Raw genomic sequence first — 20,208 nt, forward strand, 5'->3', positions numbered from 1 at the left:
AACATAACCTGTTATAGTAGATATAAAATAAAATTTAAAAAGCAGGAAACATTAAAAAATGTTTCTAGGCTGTGTGTGGTGGTGCATGCCTCTAATCCCAGCAATTGGAAGGCAGAAGTAGGAGGATCACCATGAGTTCGAGACCACCCTGAGACGATATAGTGAATTCCAGGTCAGCCTGGCCCAGAGTAAAACCCTACCTCAAGAACAAAAACAAAAAATGTTTCCAGTTTTTAAAAAATCTCTGAAGGGGGCTGGAGAGATGGCTTAGCGGTTAAGCGCTTGCCTGTGAAGCCTAAGGACCCCGGTTCGAGGATCAGTTCCCCAGGTCCCACGTTAGCCAGATGCACAAGGGGGCGCACGCATCTGGAGTTCGTTTGCAGAGGCTGGAAGCCCTGGCGCGCCCATTCTCTCTCTCTCCCTCTATCTGTCTTTCTCTCTGTGTCTGTCGCTCTCAAATAAAAAAAAAAAAATTTAAAAAAATAAAAAATCTCTGAAGGCTAGAGAATTGGCTTAGCAGTTAAGGCACTTTCCTGCAAAGTCTAAGGACCCAGGTTTGATTCCCCAGTACCCACATAAACCAGATGCACAAGGTGGCCCATGCATCTGGAATTCATTTGCAGTGGCTAGAAGCCCTGGCATGCCCATTCTCTCTCACACTATCTGCCTCTTTCTCTCTTTAATGATTTTTTTTTAAGTTGACAGGGCTGGAGAGATGGCTTAGCAGTTAAGGCAATTGCCCACAAAGCTAAAGAACCCAGGTTTGATTCCCCAGGACCCATGTAAAAGCCAGATGCACAAGGTGGTGCATGTGTCTGCAGTCTGCAGCATCTAGAGACTCTGTGTGCCCATTCTCTCTCTATCTGCCTCTTTCATAAATGAACAAAATTAAAAAAAATTTTTTAAAGTTGAGGAAAATCTGTTGCTAACAAATTTGGCTTACAAAAAATATTATAGGTAGACTATTATTCACCCTAAGAAGAAACCATTGATATATGCTGATTCACCACAGATGAAATCTGAACATGTGATAGGGAGTGAGGGAACCACATACTGTGATTCCCCGCATTTGAAATTTCCCAATTAGTCAAGCCTATAGGGATAGAAAGTGAGCGAGCACTGGCCTACGCCTGGGCAAGAGGGTGGACAAGGAATGGCAGCAGAGAATGAGTTTCTTCACAGGATGAGGACAGCATCTTAAAAGTGATTACAGGCTAGACAGGGTGGTGCACGCCTTTAATCCCAGCACTCAGAAGGCAGAGGTAGGAAGATCGCTGTGAGTTCAAGACCACCCTGAGACTACATAGTGAATTCCAGGTCAGCCTGGGCTAGAGCGAGACCCTACCTCGAAAAACAAAAAAGCAATCACAGGATGGTGCACAACTCTATGTTTATACTAAACACCACTGAGGCATGCATTTGAAAGGGATAAACTGTACAGTGTGTAAATGATGCCCTGTTAAAACTACCATCTTTAAGAAGAAATGCTGAAGATAGATATTGAGGCTGAAAGCAGATAGCATCAGAGTAATGTGGCTCCACACGCAAATAAAGAAGGCTGGCAAAGGGAAGCGTGCAGGTAAGAACAAAAAGCAGTGTATATACTTCTTTTCCTTTTCTAATTAATTCACAGATTACCCGAAGGTACTAAAACATGGAGAAATGTTATAGTCACAGCACAGACAAGTAAAGCTGGCCTGGAATAAAGAAAGGAGACCAGATGGTATCTAGATCCACAGGAACAGTGAAGACATTTGGAAATGGCACATGGAAGGGTGACATAACAAACTCTACAAACAATACTACTTCTATGTCCTAGCCCTTTTTTGGGGGGAGGGGGTTCTCAAGGTAGGGTCTCACTCTGGCCCAGGCTGACCTGGAATTCACTATGTAGTCTCAGGGTGGCCTTGAACTCATGGCGATCCTCCTACCTCTGCCTCCTGAGTGCTGGGAAAAAGGCATGCACCATCACGCCCAGCTTAAAAATATTTTTATTTATCTATTAGAGAGAGAGCCAGAGAGACCGCATGAGCAAACACGCACATACACATGTGTGTGCCAGGGCCTCTAGCCACTGCAAATGGACTCCAGATGCATGTGCCACCTTGTGCATCTGGCTATGTGGGTCCTGGAAAATCGAGCCTTGAATTGGGGTCCTTAGGCTTCGCAGGCAAGCACTTAACTACTAAGCCATCTCTCCAGCCCCCTTTTATAAATTTTTATGTTATTTATTTTTAAAAAGAAAGAAAGAAAAAGAGGTAGATAGAATGGGCACGCCAGGACCCCTAGCCATTGCAAACAAACTCCAGATGCATGCACAGATGCATGCACCACCTTGTGCATCTGGCTTACATGGGTACTAGGGAATTGAACCTGGGTTCTTTGATTTCCCAGGTAAGTACCTGAACTGCTAAGCCATCTCTCCAGCCCCATGTCCTAGCCTTTTAAATGTGACTGAAATTATATTGTTATATATGTCATTATTATGATAATGCAAAATTGAATGTGTCTACCAGCATATCTGTTTATGAAACAATTAAAAATTATCAAAAGTGCAGTAGTAGCTGGGCATGGTGGCACATGCCTTTAATCCCAGCACTTGGGAGGCTGAGGTAGGAGGATTGCTGTGAGTTTCAGCCCAGCCTGGAACTACACAGTAAATTCCAGGTCAGCCTGGGCTAGCGTGAGACCCCATCTCAAAAGACCAAATTAAATTAAAGGGTATTAGATAGGAGACGTAGGTAGCAGCAATGTTCCTGCCAGAGGTTTTGTTTGTTTGTTTTTGAGGTAGGGTCTCATGCTAGCCCAGGCTGACCTGGAATTCACTATGTAGTCTCAGGGTGGCCTTGAACTCACAGCAATCAGCCTACCTCAACTTCAGTACTAGGATTACAGGCGTGCACCACCACGCCTGGCTAGCAGCAATGTTTCTGTATTTCACTGTAAGTTAGTACATATGTGAACAGATTCAGATAAGTACAGATGTGTATTGTGCCACATGTGGTGGCACACAGCTGTCATTCTAGCTTTGGGAGGCAGAAACAGAAGTACTGGAAATTCAAAGCCAGCCTAGGCTACACAGAGTTTATCTCAAACAAAGAGGCAAAGGCATTTAGATATACTGACAAGAGGCTGGGAGACTGCCCATTGGTTAGTCACTTGCTTTAAAAGCCTACTGAGGGCTGGAGAGATAGGTTAGTGGTTAAGGTGTTTGCCTGCAAAGCCAAAGGACCCACATTTGATTTCCCAGGACCCACATAAGCCAGATGCACAAGAGGGTGCATGTGTCTGGAGTTCACTTTCAGTGACTGAAGGCCCTGGCACACCTATTCTCTCTCTCTCTCAAATAAATATTTTTTTTTAATTATTTATTTATTTGCAAGCCAGGAGAGAGAGAGGAGATAGAGAATGGGTGTGCCAGGGCCTCTAGCCGCTACAAATGAACTCCAGATGCATTTGCCCCCTTGTACATCTGGCTTATGTGGGGACTGGGGAATTGAACCTGGGTCCTTTGGCTTTACAGGCAAGCACCTTAACTACCAAGCCATCTCCCCACCCCAATATTTTTTTTAAAAAAGAAAAGCCTGCTGAAACCCCAAGATGGTGGTGCATGCCTTTAATCCCAGTACTTGGAGGCAGAGGTAGGAGGATCACCATGAGTTCGAGGCCAGCTTGACTATACAGCAAGTTCCAGAACAGCCTGGGCTAGAGTGAGACCCAACCTCAAACCTCCTTCACTAAAAAGAAAAGTACAGCCAGGCATGGTGGTGCACTCCTTTAATCCCAGCACTTGAGAGGCAGAGGTAGTAGGATCACCATGAGTTCGAGGCCACCCTCAAACTACATAGTGAATTCCAGGTCAGCCTGGGCCAGAGTGAGATTCTACCTTGAAAAAAAAGAAAGAAAGAAAGAAAGAAAGAAAGAAAGAAAGAAAGAAGGAAGGAAGGAAGGAAGGAAGGAAGGAAGGAAGGAAGGAAGGAAGGAAGGAAGGAAGGAAGGAAGGAAGGAAGGAAGGAAGGAAGGAAAGAAAGAAAAAAAGAAAGGGAGAAAGGGAGAAAGGGAGAAAAAGAAAAGTGTACTTGCCTGGATTTAATTCCCCAGTACCCACATAAATCTGTTTATAGCAGCAAGAAATACACACACACACACACACACACACACACGGAATTCCTTCCCAACATGTGGCTCTTATAGAAGATGAAAGGAATCAAACAACAAACGAAGGACTAACTACCTAGAAAGAGAAGGATCCTCAGGGGAATGGGAGTAAGAGAGAGAGGACAAAAGAAGATACAAAGGAATGAGAATACAAATTATAGTATGTTCATATATTAAAGTTCTCAATTTAACAAATATTAAAAATTCACTGGGTAGGCTGGAGAGATGGCTTAGTGGCTAAGGTGCTTGCCTGTGAAGCCTAAGGATCTAGGTTTGATTCCCCAGCACCCACGTAAGCCAGATGCACATGGTGGTGCATGCATCTGGAGTTTGTTTGCAGTGGCTAAGGTCCTGGTGCACCTATTCTCCCTCCCTTTCTCTCTCTGTCTCTGCCTCTTTCCCTCTCTCTCCCTGGGTCCTCAGGCTTCATAATGGGCAAGTGCCTTAACTGCTAAGCTATCTCTCTAGGCCCCCTCCTAAAATTTATTTTATTTTATTTTATTTATTTATTTATGAATGAATGAGAGGTAGAGAGACAGAGAAAGAGGCCAAGAGAAAGAGAATGGGTGCACCAGGGTCTCCAGCTGCTGCAAACTAACTCCAGACCCATGTGCCACCTTGTGCATCTTCCAATCCCCCTCTTAATATATAAAAATACTTAAAAATTAAAAGGCTCATTTATGAAGCAGTAAAAATACAAAACTCTAAAACTAAAACAATTTAAAAAGATACACTGACAAAATATGATCTGAACAAGAGCTAAACAAATGGAATGAAACATCAAACCACAAGAAGGGGGCTGGAGATATGGCTCAGGGGCTAGGTGCTTTCTTTTTTTATGTTTTTATTTATTTATTTGCAAGTACAGAGAGACAGAAGAAAAAAATGGATGTACCAGGGCCTCCACCTACTGTAAACAAACTCCAGAGGTATGCACCACTTTATACATCTAGTTTTATGTGAGTACTGGGGAATCGAACTCAGGTTGTTAGACTTTGCAGGCAAATACCTTTAACTGCAGAGCCATATCTCCAGCTCCAGGCTAGGTGCTTTTTGCAAAGCCTGCCAGCCTAGATTCAATTTCACAGTACCCACATAAAGCCAGGTACACAATGGCTCATGTGTCTGGATTTTGTATGCACTGGCAGGAGGCCTTGGTGTACCTATTTGACTCGCTGTCATAAATTTCAACAAAAATAAAAATATTTTTAAAATATAAGTGTGTGGACATGCCAGTGTTTCTTGCTGCTATAAACATGCCCATCTAGATTTAAGTGGGTACTACTTGGAAAGAGGAGGTTCTCAGTGGAACAGAGGTTGGGGACACAAAAGGGTAATAGAGTGGGGATATGATCAAATTGAAATATGTTTATGTTTTAAAATTCTCAATTTTTAAAGAATAAATAAACGGAAAGACATCTCATGCTCATGGATAGAAAGGCTTAACACTGTTTAGGATGGCAGTAATTTCCAACTAACCTACAAATATTACTGCTTATCCTAAAATTCTATGGCAAAGAAATGGACCCATCACAGCTTTAAAAATAATCCTGAAATTAAAAAAAGTTGAAAGTTGGGTATGGTGGCACAAGCCTTTAATCCCAGTACTCAGGAGGCAGAAGTAGGAGGATTGCCATGAGTTCAAGACCACCCTGAAAGTACACAGTGAATTCCAGGTCAGCCTGGGCTACAGTGAGACCCTACCTTAGAAAACCAAAAACAAAACAACAAAAAAAGTTTGAGCCAGGTGTGCTGGTGCATGCCTTTAACCCCAGCACTTGGGAGACAGAGATAGGAGGATCTCTGTGAGTTTGAGTTTAAGTAACCAAAACACTGTGGAACTGACATAAGGACAGATATGCATATATCAGTGAAACATAATTGAAAGTCAGGGAGTGGGAATCCATACATATATAGCCAACTGATTTTTTTTGTTTGTTTTTGTTTTTTTTTTTTGTTTGTTTGTTTGTTTTTTGTTTTTTGAGGTAGGGTCTCACTCTAGTCCAGGCTGACCTGGAATTAACTCTGTAGTCTCAGGATGGCCTTGAACTCACGGCGATCCTCCTACCTCTGCCTCCCGAGTGCTGGGATTAAAGGCGTGCGCCACAACGCCCGGCTGCCAACTGATTTTAACAAGGGCACTGAGTTCAGTGGGAACACTTTCCAACCAAAGTGGAAGTGGAATCCACATGCACAGTAATAAATCTGGACCCTACTTCATGCAATATATAAAAGCTAACTGAAAATTGGCTAAAGATTTAAGTTTGAGCCAAAATTATAGAACTAAGGTGCTTGCCTATGATGCCCAAGGACCCAGGTTTGACTCTCCAGTACCCACATGTGCCATATGCACATGGTGGCACATGCATCTGGAGTTCATATGCAGTGGCTAGAGGCCGTGGAGTGCCCATTCTCTCTCTCTATCTGCCTCTTTCTCTCTCTCTCTCTCAAATAATTGAAAATAGTTTTAAAAAAATTATAAAACTCCCTGGAGATTATGTAGTGCATTCCAGGTCAGCCTGGGTTAGATCAAACCCTACCTCAAAAAAAAAAACATACAAACAAAATTTATAAAACTCTTAGAACAGGCTAGAGAGATGGCTTAGTAGTTAAGGCACATGCCTGTGAAGCCTAAGGACCCAGGTTTGATTCGCCAGGTCCTATGTAAGCCAGATGCACATGGTGGTGCATGCATTTGGAGTTCGTTTGCAGTGGCTAGAGGCCCTGGTGTGCCTATACTCACTCACTACCCCCCCATCTCTAATAAACAAATAAAAAGAAAATCTTAAAAAAAAACTTTTAAAAGAAAACAGGAGTACTATCAGGCTTGGTGGGGCTGGCTTGCAATTCCTGATATGCAGGAGGCTGAGACAGGAAGTTTGTAAGCTCAAGGCCCACTTGGGTGACAGAAAAAAATCCAGGAGTACCTCTTCATAATTCTGTGCCATATATGACACTAAAAGCACAAATAACAAATGAAAATAAATTGAATTTCATCAGTTTCTGAAGGAGACAAACAATAAGCACTAGATGCCCAACATCATTAGCCAGAAGACATGCAAATCAAAACCAGTGAGAAACACCTTATACCTGCAAGAATGGATACAACAAAAATGACTGCTGGTGAGAATCCAAAATGTTCCAAACAGGCTGGAGACATGGCTTACTTGCTAAGGTGCTTGTGTGCAAGGCCTAAGAACCCAGGTTTGAATTCTTAGTATACACATAAGACCAAATGCACAAAGTGGTGCATGTGTCTGGAGTTTGTTTGCAGTGGCTAGAGGCCCTGGCATGTCCATTCTCTCCCCCACTCATCTCCTTGCAAATAAATACATTCATTAATTTAAAAAGAAGAATCCAAAATGCCACAAACATTTGGATAATGGTTTGGTACTTCATGGTTAAACAGAGTTACCAGGGCTGGAGAAATGGCTTAGTGGTTAAGGCACTTGCTTGCAAAGCCAAAAGACCCTGGTTCGATACCCCAATACCCACATAAAGCCAGATGCACAAGGTGATGTGTGTATGGAGTTGATTTGCAATGGCTAGAGAATCTGGTGCACCTATTCCTTCTCCCTCTGCCTCTTTCTCTCACTTTTTCAAATAAATAAAAAAAAATATTTTTTAAAAGTTACCATATGTCCTCTAGACATCCATCCAGGAGAAACAGGAACATATGCCCCATAAAAAGTGCACCCAAGTGTTTATAACATTAACAATAGTCAAAAGATGGAAACAAGTCACATACCCATCAAATGATGACTAACAAAGTGTGGTCTACCCATCCAATAGAATATTATTCAGCCATAAATGTGATGCCCTGATACATGCTGCCAAATGGATAAACCCTGAAAGCATCAAACTAAGTAAAATAAACCAGACACCAAAGACTATACACTATCTAATTCCACTTATATGAAATATCTAGCATAGGCAAATCTATACAGAGAGGAAGTAGAAAGTGGCCTGGGGCTGGAGGAGGGGCATGGGACTGTGGGGTGAGAGCTGACTGCCAACAGGCACAGACTTCTGGGATAATGAACACACCACAGGGAGCTGCACAGCCTTATTGTACCCTAAAAACACTGCACACCTGAAACTGCTGATTTGCATGGTACGTCTTAAAGCAGTCATGGAAATGACAGGAAATGGTGGTCATGCTAAATGCTTCTGTGTCTTCTTATCTAAAATGTGCTGCTCCCAAAAAGGTACTGAGATATTTCTGAGTAGCACTGAGGTCCCCAGAGTAGATATACACCAAGCTGGAGAAACAGCTGGACCAGATGCACGAGGGCGTTGGTTGTGGGTAATAGGAGATGCGCTATGGACTGGATTGGCAGCACTCAAGCTACACTCACCAAGTGCAGAGCTGATGAGATGGGGCCCGGCCCGGGACTTGGAACAGAGGGTGTTGAAGTACAGCCCAGAGCCCTCCCGGATAGGGCTCAGCATGGGTGGCGGCGTGAAAGGGGAGCACTGGAACAAGCCCTTCAAAAGGTGGTCCACCAGGAACATGGGAGACCGCAAGCAGCTCTGGTGATACCCACTGGGGCCCAGCTCCCCCAGGGCAGAGGGCGGAGGAGGGGAAAACAAGGCCTTGGGCTGGGGGCGCTTCTTCCGCTTCCGATGTTGGCTCTCCTTGCTCTCTCTCTCTTCCTCATCCTTCTCTGGTCCCTGCATAAGGAGGTCAGAATCACAGAGTATCAAATGAGGCCACTGGTTGCACCACTCATGCTTGCACAGGGTGGGAAAGGGCTGTCCGTGGAGACAGAGGAAACAGGATACACGTGCCTGGGTGTGTGTGGCCATACCCAGGCCTCAGCACAGGAGACTGATGGGGTCTTCTACTCCTGGCCCAGCCCCACCTGAACCAGAGCAGACATGCCCAGCTTGTTGGCATCTGAAGGTTGAAGCCTCCTCATTCGCCAATTTGGAGATGTATGGGGACAACTCAGTGGTTCAAGTGATGAGCATCAAGAAAGGGAGCCAGAGATGCAGTGTGATGGTATGACCAAAAGACAACATGTTCCTTTAAGAATGATGGGGTCAGCCGGGCGTGGTGGCACACGCCTTTAATCCCAGCACTCGGGAGGCAGAGGTAGGAGGATCTCCGAGAGTTCGAGGCCACCCTGAGACTACATAGTGAATTCCAGGTCAGCCTGAGCCAGAGTGAGACCCTACCTCGAAAAACCAAAAGAATGATGGGGTCCACGACTTACTTAGGGGACCTTTGGGTCCAGGGTCCAGCAGAGCCCCTCAGATGGGGTCCTCCAGCACAGTTGAAGAGGACTGATGGCTACAGCTCACAGTGACCCCTCACTTCTTCATGCTGCCCCTTCATCTTTGCCAGTACTCCTTTTCCCCCAGGCTGCAGCTCTGGTGACCCCCAACCTAGTTCCTCAGATCTCTTTACTCCCTCTTCTCGCCCTGAAAACTTGGGGTCATCACAGGTCTGTCTCCTGCAGGAGACTGACAACCCCATGGGTTGTCACAGTCACTGCTGTCCCCAAAACCGTCCGCACTGATCCTGTCATGGGGCTCCACATGCTGACAAAGTGCATGCAGGTGCAAACCAAGGCATCTAGAGTCAGGAATTCCCAGCATGTGTGGTTTGGGGCTTTCCCACAGCTTCCACTGGTGAGTGGACACACAGCAGGGAGCAGCAGCTGGAGAGGCACCCACCTTGGCCATGCTCCCCAGGGGGCGGGCAGCCTGAGCCACAGGGACCGGCACGGGAATCACCACAGAGGCTGTGGCTTTGCTGTCCAAGGACTTCTTGGCTCCTGGGGGACTCTGCCTGTCCCCGTTGGGCCTCAGTGCCTGTCTCGAGGGTTTGCAAAACTCTGTGCCAAATACCTGAACACGGAGAGATGGTGGCTCTTTAAGAGAAAGAGCAGGCAGGGGACAGAAGAGCTGCTCCTGAGGATAGCTAGAACAGCTGCAAGACTTCTGGCAGTGGGGTGGGGATCAGGACCCAGCTAAGGAACTGCTTCAGTCCTACCTGGCCTAAAGACCGCCTAAGAGCAGAGGGCCCTGACACCTCCCCCGCCACCCGCCAGGATAAACGATGTCCATCTCTCGGTCTGCTCCCAGTGCCTGCCAACCCCTGTACCACCAAAGCCACTGTGTGCTCCTTCACCTGCTGCTCCTGCTTCCCCCGAGGTGACAGCCACTGGTCGCTGTGGAAACACATATGGCTGCTCAGCCCTTTCTCAGTGTAAAACATCTGGCTGCAGTTCTTGCAGATGTAAATGCTCCTGGATTCAGTCCAGTCAGTGGGACCCCCATTTAGCTGCTGACTGTGGCTAGACAAAGCAGAAAGAACCAATGGGAGAACAGGACTCTATGCAGGGCCACTGATTTTTTTTTTTTTTTTTTGTACTTAACTCCAATCCACTGACAACACTTAATAAACCCTAAAAATGGAGCCATACCTAAACTGTCCATGGGCTGAAGCATCCTCCTCAGGACTAAAGACATCCAGGTCACTCACTCAGGGCCAGCAAAGAAAAGGAACAGAGGACATACAGGGGCAGCTGCTCAGCAGAGTAGGAGGGCTTGGAACTTACCATGTGCCCATGGTGCTCTCTTCTTTCACTGGATGGGGAAGCCTGTAGATATTTCCACCCTGGAGATGAAAGCACATCTCAGCTGACATAAGGCGCATGAACAGTTACGCTGGGCTTCATGATCATGCACGGGACAGTGATTGGACACCAAAGCAAAACAGAAGACTACACAGACAAACTGGACTTCATTAAAGCTGAAAACTTCTGTCCTGGGACTGGAGAGATGGCTTAGTGGTTAAGCGCTTGCCTGTGAAGCCTAAGGACCCCAGTTCAAGGTTCTATCCCCCGGGACCCACGTTAGCCAGATGCACAGGGGGCACATGCATCTGGAGTTCGTTTGCAGTGGCTGGAGGCCCTGATGCCCCCACTCTCTCTTTCTCTCTCTCACTATCTGCCTCTTTCTCTTTGTGTCTGTTGCTCGCAAATAAATAAATAAAAATATTTTTAAAACTTCTGTCCTGTAAATACTACAACAGATAAAATGAAATGACAGCCGGGCGTGGTGGCGCACGCCTTTAATCCCAGTACTCGGGAGGCAGAGGTAGGTGGATCGCTGAGAGTTCGAGGCCACCCTGAGACTCCATAGTGAATTCCAGGTCAGCCTGAGCCAGAGTGAGACCCTACCTTGAAAAACCAAAAAAAAAAAAAAAAAAAAAAAGAAATGACAGTCCACACACGAGAGAGAATATCTGTGAGCCATATATAAAGTAAGGGGGCATGTATGCAGAACATGTAAAACCTTTTTTGTTATGTGTATGCATGCACATATTCATGTTTGGAGGGGTGTGTGTATGTCATGTGGGCACAAGTGTGTGGGTGCATGTGCACATGTGTGCTGTGGCAGTCAGAGGTCTATGTTAAGTATCTTACTTGGTTACACTCTACCTTATTCTTTAAGACAGGTCTGTCACTGAAACTAGAGCCCATCAATTCAACTGTACTAACCAGCCTGTGAGCCTCAGGATTTCCCATCTCTGCCTCCAGCACTGGTATTACAGCCTTTTATGTGAGTGCAGGCAATCCAAACTCAAGTCCTCACACTTATGCATAAGCATGTCACCAACCGAGCCATCTCCTCCTCCTTAACAACATTTTACAATTCCAGAACATCATACTTCACAAGTGACAGCAAGTTCACAGGAGTATTCTAAGAGTACCAGCAGCAAGGGAAAGGGAAATCATCACTGAACTGAGACATGCCGCTTACCCACTAGGATGGTTGTACTAGTGACAACAAGAAATAACAAGTGTTGGTGAGGATGTGCAGACTGAGACCCCATGCACTGCAGAGGAGGGTGGAAAACAGCTGTAAGCTCCTCAAACATTAACACAGGACCTAGCAATTCTGCTCCAAGATATGATCCACACAAAAGCTGTACACAAACCTTCACAGCATATTTCTCACAAGAGCCAAAGAGTGAAGAGTCTACTGGTGAATGGCAAATACAATACACTGCAGTGCTCTGGCAGGCCACCACGTGGATGCATCTCAGAGACATGATGGGAGTGAAAGACACCAGATACAAAACAGCGTAGCGTGTGAGCCACTTACACACGATATCCAGAACAGGCTAATGCAGAGGAACAGAGGCTTGTGGTTGTCTAGGGTTGGGGGGATAGAAAGATTTGGGGTGATAATTAAGGCATGCAGGATTTCTTTGGGGTCGATGATACCATTTTGATCAGTAATGATGGTTGCACAACTTTGTAAATGTATCAAAGCTTACCAAGCTGCACGTTGAAGTGGCTCTTTATATAGTATTTTGATCATAAAGATGAAAATCCACACAAGCCTGTCATGAGGAGGAGTGGCTAAGTACCTGAGAGGAGGTCACCACAGAGGACCTGGCTAAGGCTCATCAGCCAGCACAGAGCAAGCTTCACATAAATATGAAACAGTAACCCTACCAGAAAACGTGTGGCCACCTGCAGCAACACTCAGGGGAGTAGAGACTCTACCTGTCATCTCCTGAGGAGGCAAAGCCACAATGAAATGCAGGGCACAGCAAGCAAGCAGAGTCAGTGACTAGCAAAGTGACAAACCACTTCTCACCAGAAAAATCACAACTAAGGCCTCACTGCCAGAAAGAAACGCCTGGACATTAGCAAATGCTAGGGCAGACATTCATGGACATTCTCACAGCCCTGCACTTGGGTCACAAGACAGAGGGGCAAGTACCTGGATTCTATTGAATATGGTCAGCTTGGACTTCATATCTCGGGCAGGGTCTGCAGGAGGCCCCGCTGATGAGAAGGAGGCCATGGCCACCTGGCTGGGGGAAGCGGCACAGCACACATCCATCTTCACCTTCTCCTTCCGGAAGCCAGAGAATCGCTGGGCTCTGGGGTGGCCTGAGAAAAGCCTATAGCCTCCGCCCCGGGGGCAGCCTGGGCCCTTCTCACCTCTCGTGGCCCCTGAAGCTGGGCCAGTCTCAGCTTGCGTCTGTTTCCCAACCAGCTGGACTCCAGATGGCTCATCTCCACTCAACTGGGACTGCCGTGGGCCTGTGATGGGGAGGACATCCCCCAACTCTAAGGTCCCTTTGGAAGACCGTAACTGCTTGGCCAGAGAAGGGATGTCTAGATTCCGGGAAGCGTTCAGAGATGGCCCTGTGAGGGACAGTGGCACAGAAGCCACTTTGGGACCTCCTTTTGTGTCTCTCCTGGAGCTGCCAGGGGAGGCCTCTCTAGGCACTGCAGGCATAGTTTTTCTCCTGCGGACTGGGGACCCCTCTGGCTCTGAATGTCCAGAGCCCACATGGAGAGAGTCTACGGTGGGTGCTGGTGGTGGGGGCTGTGGTGGCCACGGCCCCTGCAGTGGTTTCAGGGCTGCATGCTTGCCCTCGGGTCCTGGACGCTGGGCAGAGGCTGCTGCCACTTGGGTGTGGGAGAAGATGCGCTGAGACTTGGCAATCATCTGAAACACCTGCAGTGGCTCATGGCCCACCAGAGACTCCTGTGACTTCATCAACAACTTCCGGAAGAGCGGTGTGGCATCTGCAGGTAGCCCACCTGGGTTCTGGGTGTCCTGGGGTCCAGGGTCCCCAGAGCTCTGCCACGGGAAGGGCTCACAGTCAGGCCTGCTCTTCTTGGGAGCCCAGTGGTCATCCTCTACAGTCGCTTGCTGGGCTTCACTGGAGACCTCACTGGTGGACTTCAGGAGTGTGGGAGGGAAAGATGGTGGATCCTCCTGGCTGATAGCCATGCCCGGTGAAGGCTCTGCCATGGCTGGAGTACTGTTGGGCCCAGGGCCACTTTCTGAGCCATCCTGAGATGGTGCTGCAGAGGGCTTATGGACCACAAACACACCATTGCTTTTGTTCTTAGCACAGCCAGGCAGGTTCCTAAGCCACTGGAAGCTGTGGCTGGATGGCAGGGAACCAGAGGAGACTGAGTGGCCTCGTAAGAGAGGCAGGCAGGCAGACAGGGAGCCACCCTCCGGCCAGCCCTCCAGGGATGATGGGCGTTGAAGCCGAGGAGACTCTGACTCCGATTCAGGTGTGTCAGAGGCTCCGTTCTCAGCTGCCCTTGACTGGCCAGCTGTAAACGCTTCGGTGGCAGGTTCCTTCTGTGGGGGGCACGACTCCTCAGAAACCTCAGAGCCCAAGGTTCCTGGGGCTGCTGGGGTGCTGGCCAGCATGCAAGAGGATGACCCTAGTGAGCTGGGGCAGGGACAGGCCATGTTTCTGCCTTCACCCTCCGAAGGCCCTGTGGCTGGGCTGGGAGATGGAATCTTCTGGTGGACAATGCTGCTCACGATACAGCACAGGAGGTCTCGGTTAGGCAAGACAGGGCCAGGGGACCTGACTTCTGAGGGGCCCAAGGACCGTAGGCTACTGGGCAAAGGCTGGCTGGCTGGATCATGGGTATAAGGGGTATCCCCATAGGCCTCCTCTTCCTGTGGGGCCTCCTTCAAGATGCACACCCCATGCTGGACCTCATAGTGCCGGCGCAGTGAGCGGTAGTCGCAGTAGCTCTTGCCGCAGCCCTGCTCGATGCACATAAAGGGCTTTGTCTTCTGGTGGGTGAGCATGTGCCCTGTCCTGCAGTCAGATATGGAAGGGGGTCATGGGTGGGCCCTGGGGCCTGGGCACCCGCAGCATGGCTCAGGAACTACTTGGCTCCTTGTTTTGTCCTAGCTGTTAGGAAGGGACCCACCTCCCTACCCTCAACTTTAAGAAACGTTTTGTCTGGAAAACAAATCACAGAAGCTATATCAAGCATTCTCAAAGTGTGTTCTCAAAGAACATCAGTCTTAGGGACTTGTACACAGTTGGCATGTGCTGGAAAACCACTTTTGGGGCTGGGAAGAGCGCTCAACAGTTAAAGGCACATGCTTAAAAGCCTGCCAGCCCAGGTTCAATTCCCCAGTAACCCTATGTAAAACTGGATGAGCATTTATTTATGGTGGCAAGAGACCCTGACATGCCCCCCCCCACACACACACACACAGGGAGAGAGAGAGGGAGGGAGGGAGGGAGGGAGGGAGGAAGGGAGGGAGAGAGAGAGAATAAATATATATATATATATATATATATATATATATATATATATATATATAAAACACTAATGAAATGGGAAAGAGTGGGTGTGGAGAGGGAGGGAATTACCATGGGATATATTTTATAATCATGGAAAATGTTAATAAAAATTTAAAAATAAAAAAATTTTAAAAATTAAAAAAAAAAACCACTAATGTAGCCGGGCATGGTTGTGCATGACTTTAATTCCAGCACTCGGGAGGCAGAGATAGGAGGATCACCATGAGTTCTAGGCCACCCTGGGACTACATCGTGAATTCCAGGTCAGCCTAGGGCTAGAGTGAGACCCTACCTCGAAAAAAAACAAAACAAAACAAAACAGACAAACAAAAAAAACACTAATGTAAGCTGGGGTTGGTGGCACATGCCTTTAGTTCCAGCACTTTGGAAGTTGAGGGAGAAGGATCACCTTGAGTTTGAGGTCATCCTGGGGCTACAGAGTGAGTTCTAGGTCAGTCTGAGCTAGAGTGAGACCCTATCTTGAAAAACAAAACCAACAAACAAACATCCCCACTAATGTGTCAGGTGGGTAGCTCATGCCTATCAACACTCTGGAGGCTGAGGTAGGAGGAATGCTCTGAGTTCAAAACCAGCCTGGACTATAGAGTGGGTTCCAGGTCAGTTCCTTAGAGTGAGACCTTGCCTCAAAAAACAACCCCACTGGGCCAAAAAAAAAACCAAAACCAAAACCAAAAAGCTAAGCCCTCACTACTCCGTGGAGGTTTGCAGCACACAGGAGCAAGTGAGAGTGAGGGCAGGAAAAGACAGAGAGGGAGGGGAGGCACAGTTCTGGCCAGATGCCAACCTGGGGATATCATAAGACTGTTGTGATAGCTACCTAGAGCTCCCACAGCAGAGAAACCAACTTACAGATAGCTAGGCTGGGCTTGGTGGTGCACACCTTTAATCCCAGCACTCGGGAGGCAGAGGTAGGAGAATCTCCATGAGTTCAAGGACAGCCTGAGACTACACAGTGAATGCCAGGTCAGCCTGGGCTAGAGTGAAATCCTAGCTCAAAAAAAAAAAAAAAAACCCAATCTGTTGGGCTTGCCTCAAAAAGAAAACCTCATAACCTCATGTGTCTACAACTTCTGCATGAATGCATATAATTTTATTATTTATTTGTTTGTTTGAGAGCATGAGGAGACAAAGAGAATGAGCACACCAGGGCCTCCAGACACTGCAAACAAACTCCAGATGCCTGTGCCACTCTGTGTGTCTAGCTTACATGGGTCCTGGGGAATCAAACCAAGGTCCTGTGGCTTTGCAGGCAAGCGCCTTAACTGCCAAGCAGTCTCTCAAACGCATATAAATATTTACTCCTGCCTATGTGACAGTGACACACCATAAATGAATGAGCAGATCGCCCTTGGGGAAACTGGTAGTACTGCTTAGGGACAGTTCTAGAGCATGTGGCATGCGACATCCCATGACTACTGCCTTCCCCCAGAGGCTGCCATGGTTTCCTTCTGAGGGGAAGGCTGGAAGACCTAAGTTCTAGATTCAAGTGTTTTGGGTTTTTTTTGAAAGAATTTTTTTTATCTTATTCTTTTTTTTTTCCTAGGTAGGGTCTCACTCTAGCTCAGGCTGACCTGGAATTCACTATGGAGTCTCAGGGTGGCCTCGAACTCACCGCGATCCTCCTACCTCTGCCTCCCGAGTGCTGGGATTAAAGGTATCTTATTCTATTTTGAGGTAGGATTTCACTCTAGCCTAGGCTGACCTAGAATTTACTATGTAGTCTCAGGCTGGCCTTAAACTCATGGCAATCCTCCTACCTCCACCCCCAGAGTACTGAGATTAAAAACATGTGCCACCATGCCCAACTGAGACATTTCTTTATCAAGTAAGTCATTATGTTTCTTTTCCTCGCTCTCTGAGACAGGGTCTCATATATCCCAAGTTGACCTCAAATCCCTAAACCCTCCTGCTCCACTTCCCACATGCTGAGATTATAGGCATGCGGCACCATGCATGGAAAGCCATACACTTCTAAATGACAGGGTCCCATCTGCAAATGGAGGAGTGATTTCATCACTGGAGTGAATTTGGGGGCTCGGTAGAGATTTTCCAGGACATCCAGTGTGAGTAGAACAGAGTCCATGCCTAAGGAAAGGGAACACATGTCTGGGGAATAAGGAGGCAGGAACTCAACAGAGGCCCAGTTGGGTGGATCTGGGAGGGTAGGAAATCCCCCCACACCCAGACATCTCCTGACCAGACTCCAACATACAGGTGGTCCTGACGCTTAAAGGCCTTGCTGCAGACTTTGCAGACATGCTTCCTCTCCTGGCTGTGGGTCAGGTAGTGCTTGCTGAGAGAGCTGGCGCTGCTGAACACCTTCCCGCACAGGCTGCAGTCCAGAAGTGGGTTCTGAGGGGAGCTGTGCTGCCGCTTGCCTTTTCTCGTGCTCCCCGAGGTGGCCCTGCCTCCTTCATCAGCCTCTTTAGGTACCTTGAGTGCACCAAGCCCCAGGTCTGAAGAGAGGGAGAAAGCACAGGTTTTAGAGGGCTGGGAAATTAGCGTGGCACTGAAGTACTCTGTGACTCAGCTGTGGAGGCATACCAGAGCTTGAGGCTCACTCCAACTCCAGCAGCTTGCATGCCAGGCAAAGGTTCCACCACTGAGCCCTCCCCCAGCTTGCAACTTACTTCATATTATTCTACAAAACTGGGCATATTTGAACAACTTCACTCATGTACTTGAAAATTTATAAGTGGATGTGTTCGTACACACTTGGAATCTCAGCACTTGGAAGGCTGAGACAGGAGGATAAATGAGTTTGAGGCCAGCCTGCACTACATAGTGAGACCTTGTCTCAAACAAACAAAATTAATTTTAAATGAACATCACGACACATGTTGATGGTACCAGCTACTCCGAAGGTTTAGGGAGGAAAATTACTTTCAGACTAGGCGTACAAAGCCAGCCTGGTAGATAACATGGTGAAATTGCCATCTCATAAAGAAAGCAAGGAAGAGGGCTCAGCATGGTGGCACATGCCTTTAATCTGAGCATCAAGAGGCAGAGGTAGGAGGATCGCTGTGAGTTCGAGGCCACCCAGACACTACAGAGTGAATTCCAGGTCAGCCTGGGCTAGAGTGAGACCCTACCTCAAAAAAAAAAAAAAAAAAAGAAAGAAAGAAAGAAAGAAAGAAAGAAAGGAGACAGATAAGCACACTGACTTATGAAGACCTGAAATTTAAGTTTTAGAAGTATAAAGAGTTGAATTTTAATGTTCACTGAAATATATTTTCAAGGTAGGGTTCCACTTGAGCCCAAGCTGAACTGCACCTCACTCTGAAGCCTCAATGCTAGTATTAAAGGCATGTGCTAACACTCCAGGCTTAAATTACTTTTTCCTATAGATTAAAAAAAAACAACAACAACAAGATTAGGAGCTGGGGAGATGGCTTAGTGGTGAAGGCTCTTGCCTGCAAAGCCTAAGGACCCAGGTTTGTTCTCCAGTACCCACATAAGTCAGAAGCACAAGGTGGTGCATGTGTCTGGAGTTCATTTGCAGTGGCTAGAGGCCCTGGCCCACCCACTCTCTCTCCTCTCCTCACCTCAGCTCACCTCGCCTCACCTCCCCTTCTACCTCTCCCCAAGTAAGTAAATTGGTTAAAGGCAAAGCCTGCTGCCCTAGGTTCAAGTCCCCAGTTGCCCATATAAAGCTAGACAAGCATTTGTTTACAGTGGCAAAAGATCCTGCTGTGTCATGCACACACATGCATACATATGTACATATGTGTGCAAATAGATAAGCAGTGGCAGACGCCTTTAATCCCAGCACTCATGGGAGGCAGAGGCGGGAGGACCACCGTGAGTCTGATGCCACTCTGAGACTACAAAATGAATTCCAGGTCGGCCTGGGCCAGAGCAAGACCCTACCTCGAAAAAACGAAATAAATAAATAAATAAAAACAAATTCAGAAGGATGACTTATGAGACCCTTCTGAATGTCTGGTGACAATCAGGGTTCCTCTGCCACCAATAGGCACACATACCCCACAGCACGTTTTTCTCACATAATTGTTGTGGTGCAGGCTTAATGCCCCACAGATGTCCTACTGTGTGTGGTCTCTCATCGCTCAACACAGAAACAAGGCTAACACCTCCTACATGATCTGTGGACCAGGAGCCACAGAAGCCTTTCCTGCATGTTAGCAAGTTCTCTGGAGGGTTCCTGAGTTCTTATTCAGACATCTCAGATGCGGCCTTCCCTGCAAGATAGAATATAAATGCCCAGCAGCTCTCGTTCAGTCAGCCCAGTTAAGCAGCTTGCCAGAAACCCATGAAGAGGGTCACAATATAAAATGAATTTATCTTCTAGGGGATGCCTAAAGATACACTAAAATACACTGTAGTCCCTGTTAATTATTTCATTAGTTCTTCCCTTGTTTTTAAGAGAAAGCTTTGGAACTGAATAAAGGATCTATTTAAAATGATCTCTATTGGTATTAGGTTGTTTTTTTTTTAAAGTTAACTGCCCAAGTGCAATGGCATGAGCTATAGTGGCAGCTACAGGTAAAATTGATGCAAGAGGTTTGTGTGAATCTGGGAGCTTTGGGCAGCATAGCAAGACCTATTCTTTTGGGTTTTTTTTAAGTATTTTATTTTTTTATTTATTTGGGAGCAACAGATAGACAAAGGCAGAGAAAGAGAGAGAGAGAGAGAGAATGGGCGCACTAGGGCCTCCAGCCACTGCAAACAAACTCCAGATGCATGTGCCCTCTTGTGCATCTGGCTAACGTGGGTCCTGGGGAATCGAGCCTTGAACCAGGGTCCTTAGGCTTCACACGCAAGCGCTTAACCACTAAGCCATCTCTCCAGCCCAATACCTATTCTTAAAAAAAGCAAAGTATCACCGGGCGTGGTGGCACACGCCTTTAAATCCCAGTTCTCGGGGCAGAGGTAGGAGGATTGCCATGAGTTCAAGG

The 20,208-nt window shown here is 47.1% G+C and overlaps 1 protein-coding gene across 1 annotated transcript in view; it reads right to left on the bottom strand.

The window, feature by feature from the left end:
- Znf541 (zinc finger protein 541) overlaps window positions 1-20,208 on the bottom strand; it is a 45,807-nt gene that overhangs the window by 10,609 nt on the left and 14,990 nt on the right. Inside the window, exons 3-8 of the mRNA XM_045134050.1 lie at window positions 17,502-17,745; window positions 12,907-14,770; window positions 10,728-10,786; window positions 10,298-10,463; window positions 9,841-10,014; window positions 8,517-8,832 (exon numbers count right to left, since the gene is read on the bottom strand). Of these exons, the coding sequence (XP_044989985.1) occupies window positions 8,517-8,832; window positions 9,841-10,014; window positions 10,298-10,463; window positions 10,728-10,786; window positions 12,907-14,770; window positions 17,502-17,745 (2,823 nt within the window). The remainder of the gene's footprint in view (window positions 1-8,516; window positions 8,833-9,840; window positions 10,015-10,297; window positions 10,464-10,727; window positions 10,787-12,906; window positions 14,771-17,501; window positions 17,746-20,208) is intronic.

Source organism: Jaculus jaculus, chromosome 14, assembly GCF_020740685.1.
Source record: "Jaculus jaculus isolate mJacJac1 chromosome 14, mJacJac1.mat.Y.cur, whole genome shotgun sequence".
NCBI lineage: Eukaryota > Metazoa > Chordata > Mammalia > Rodentia > Dipodidae > Jaculus > Jaculus jaculus.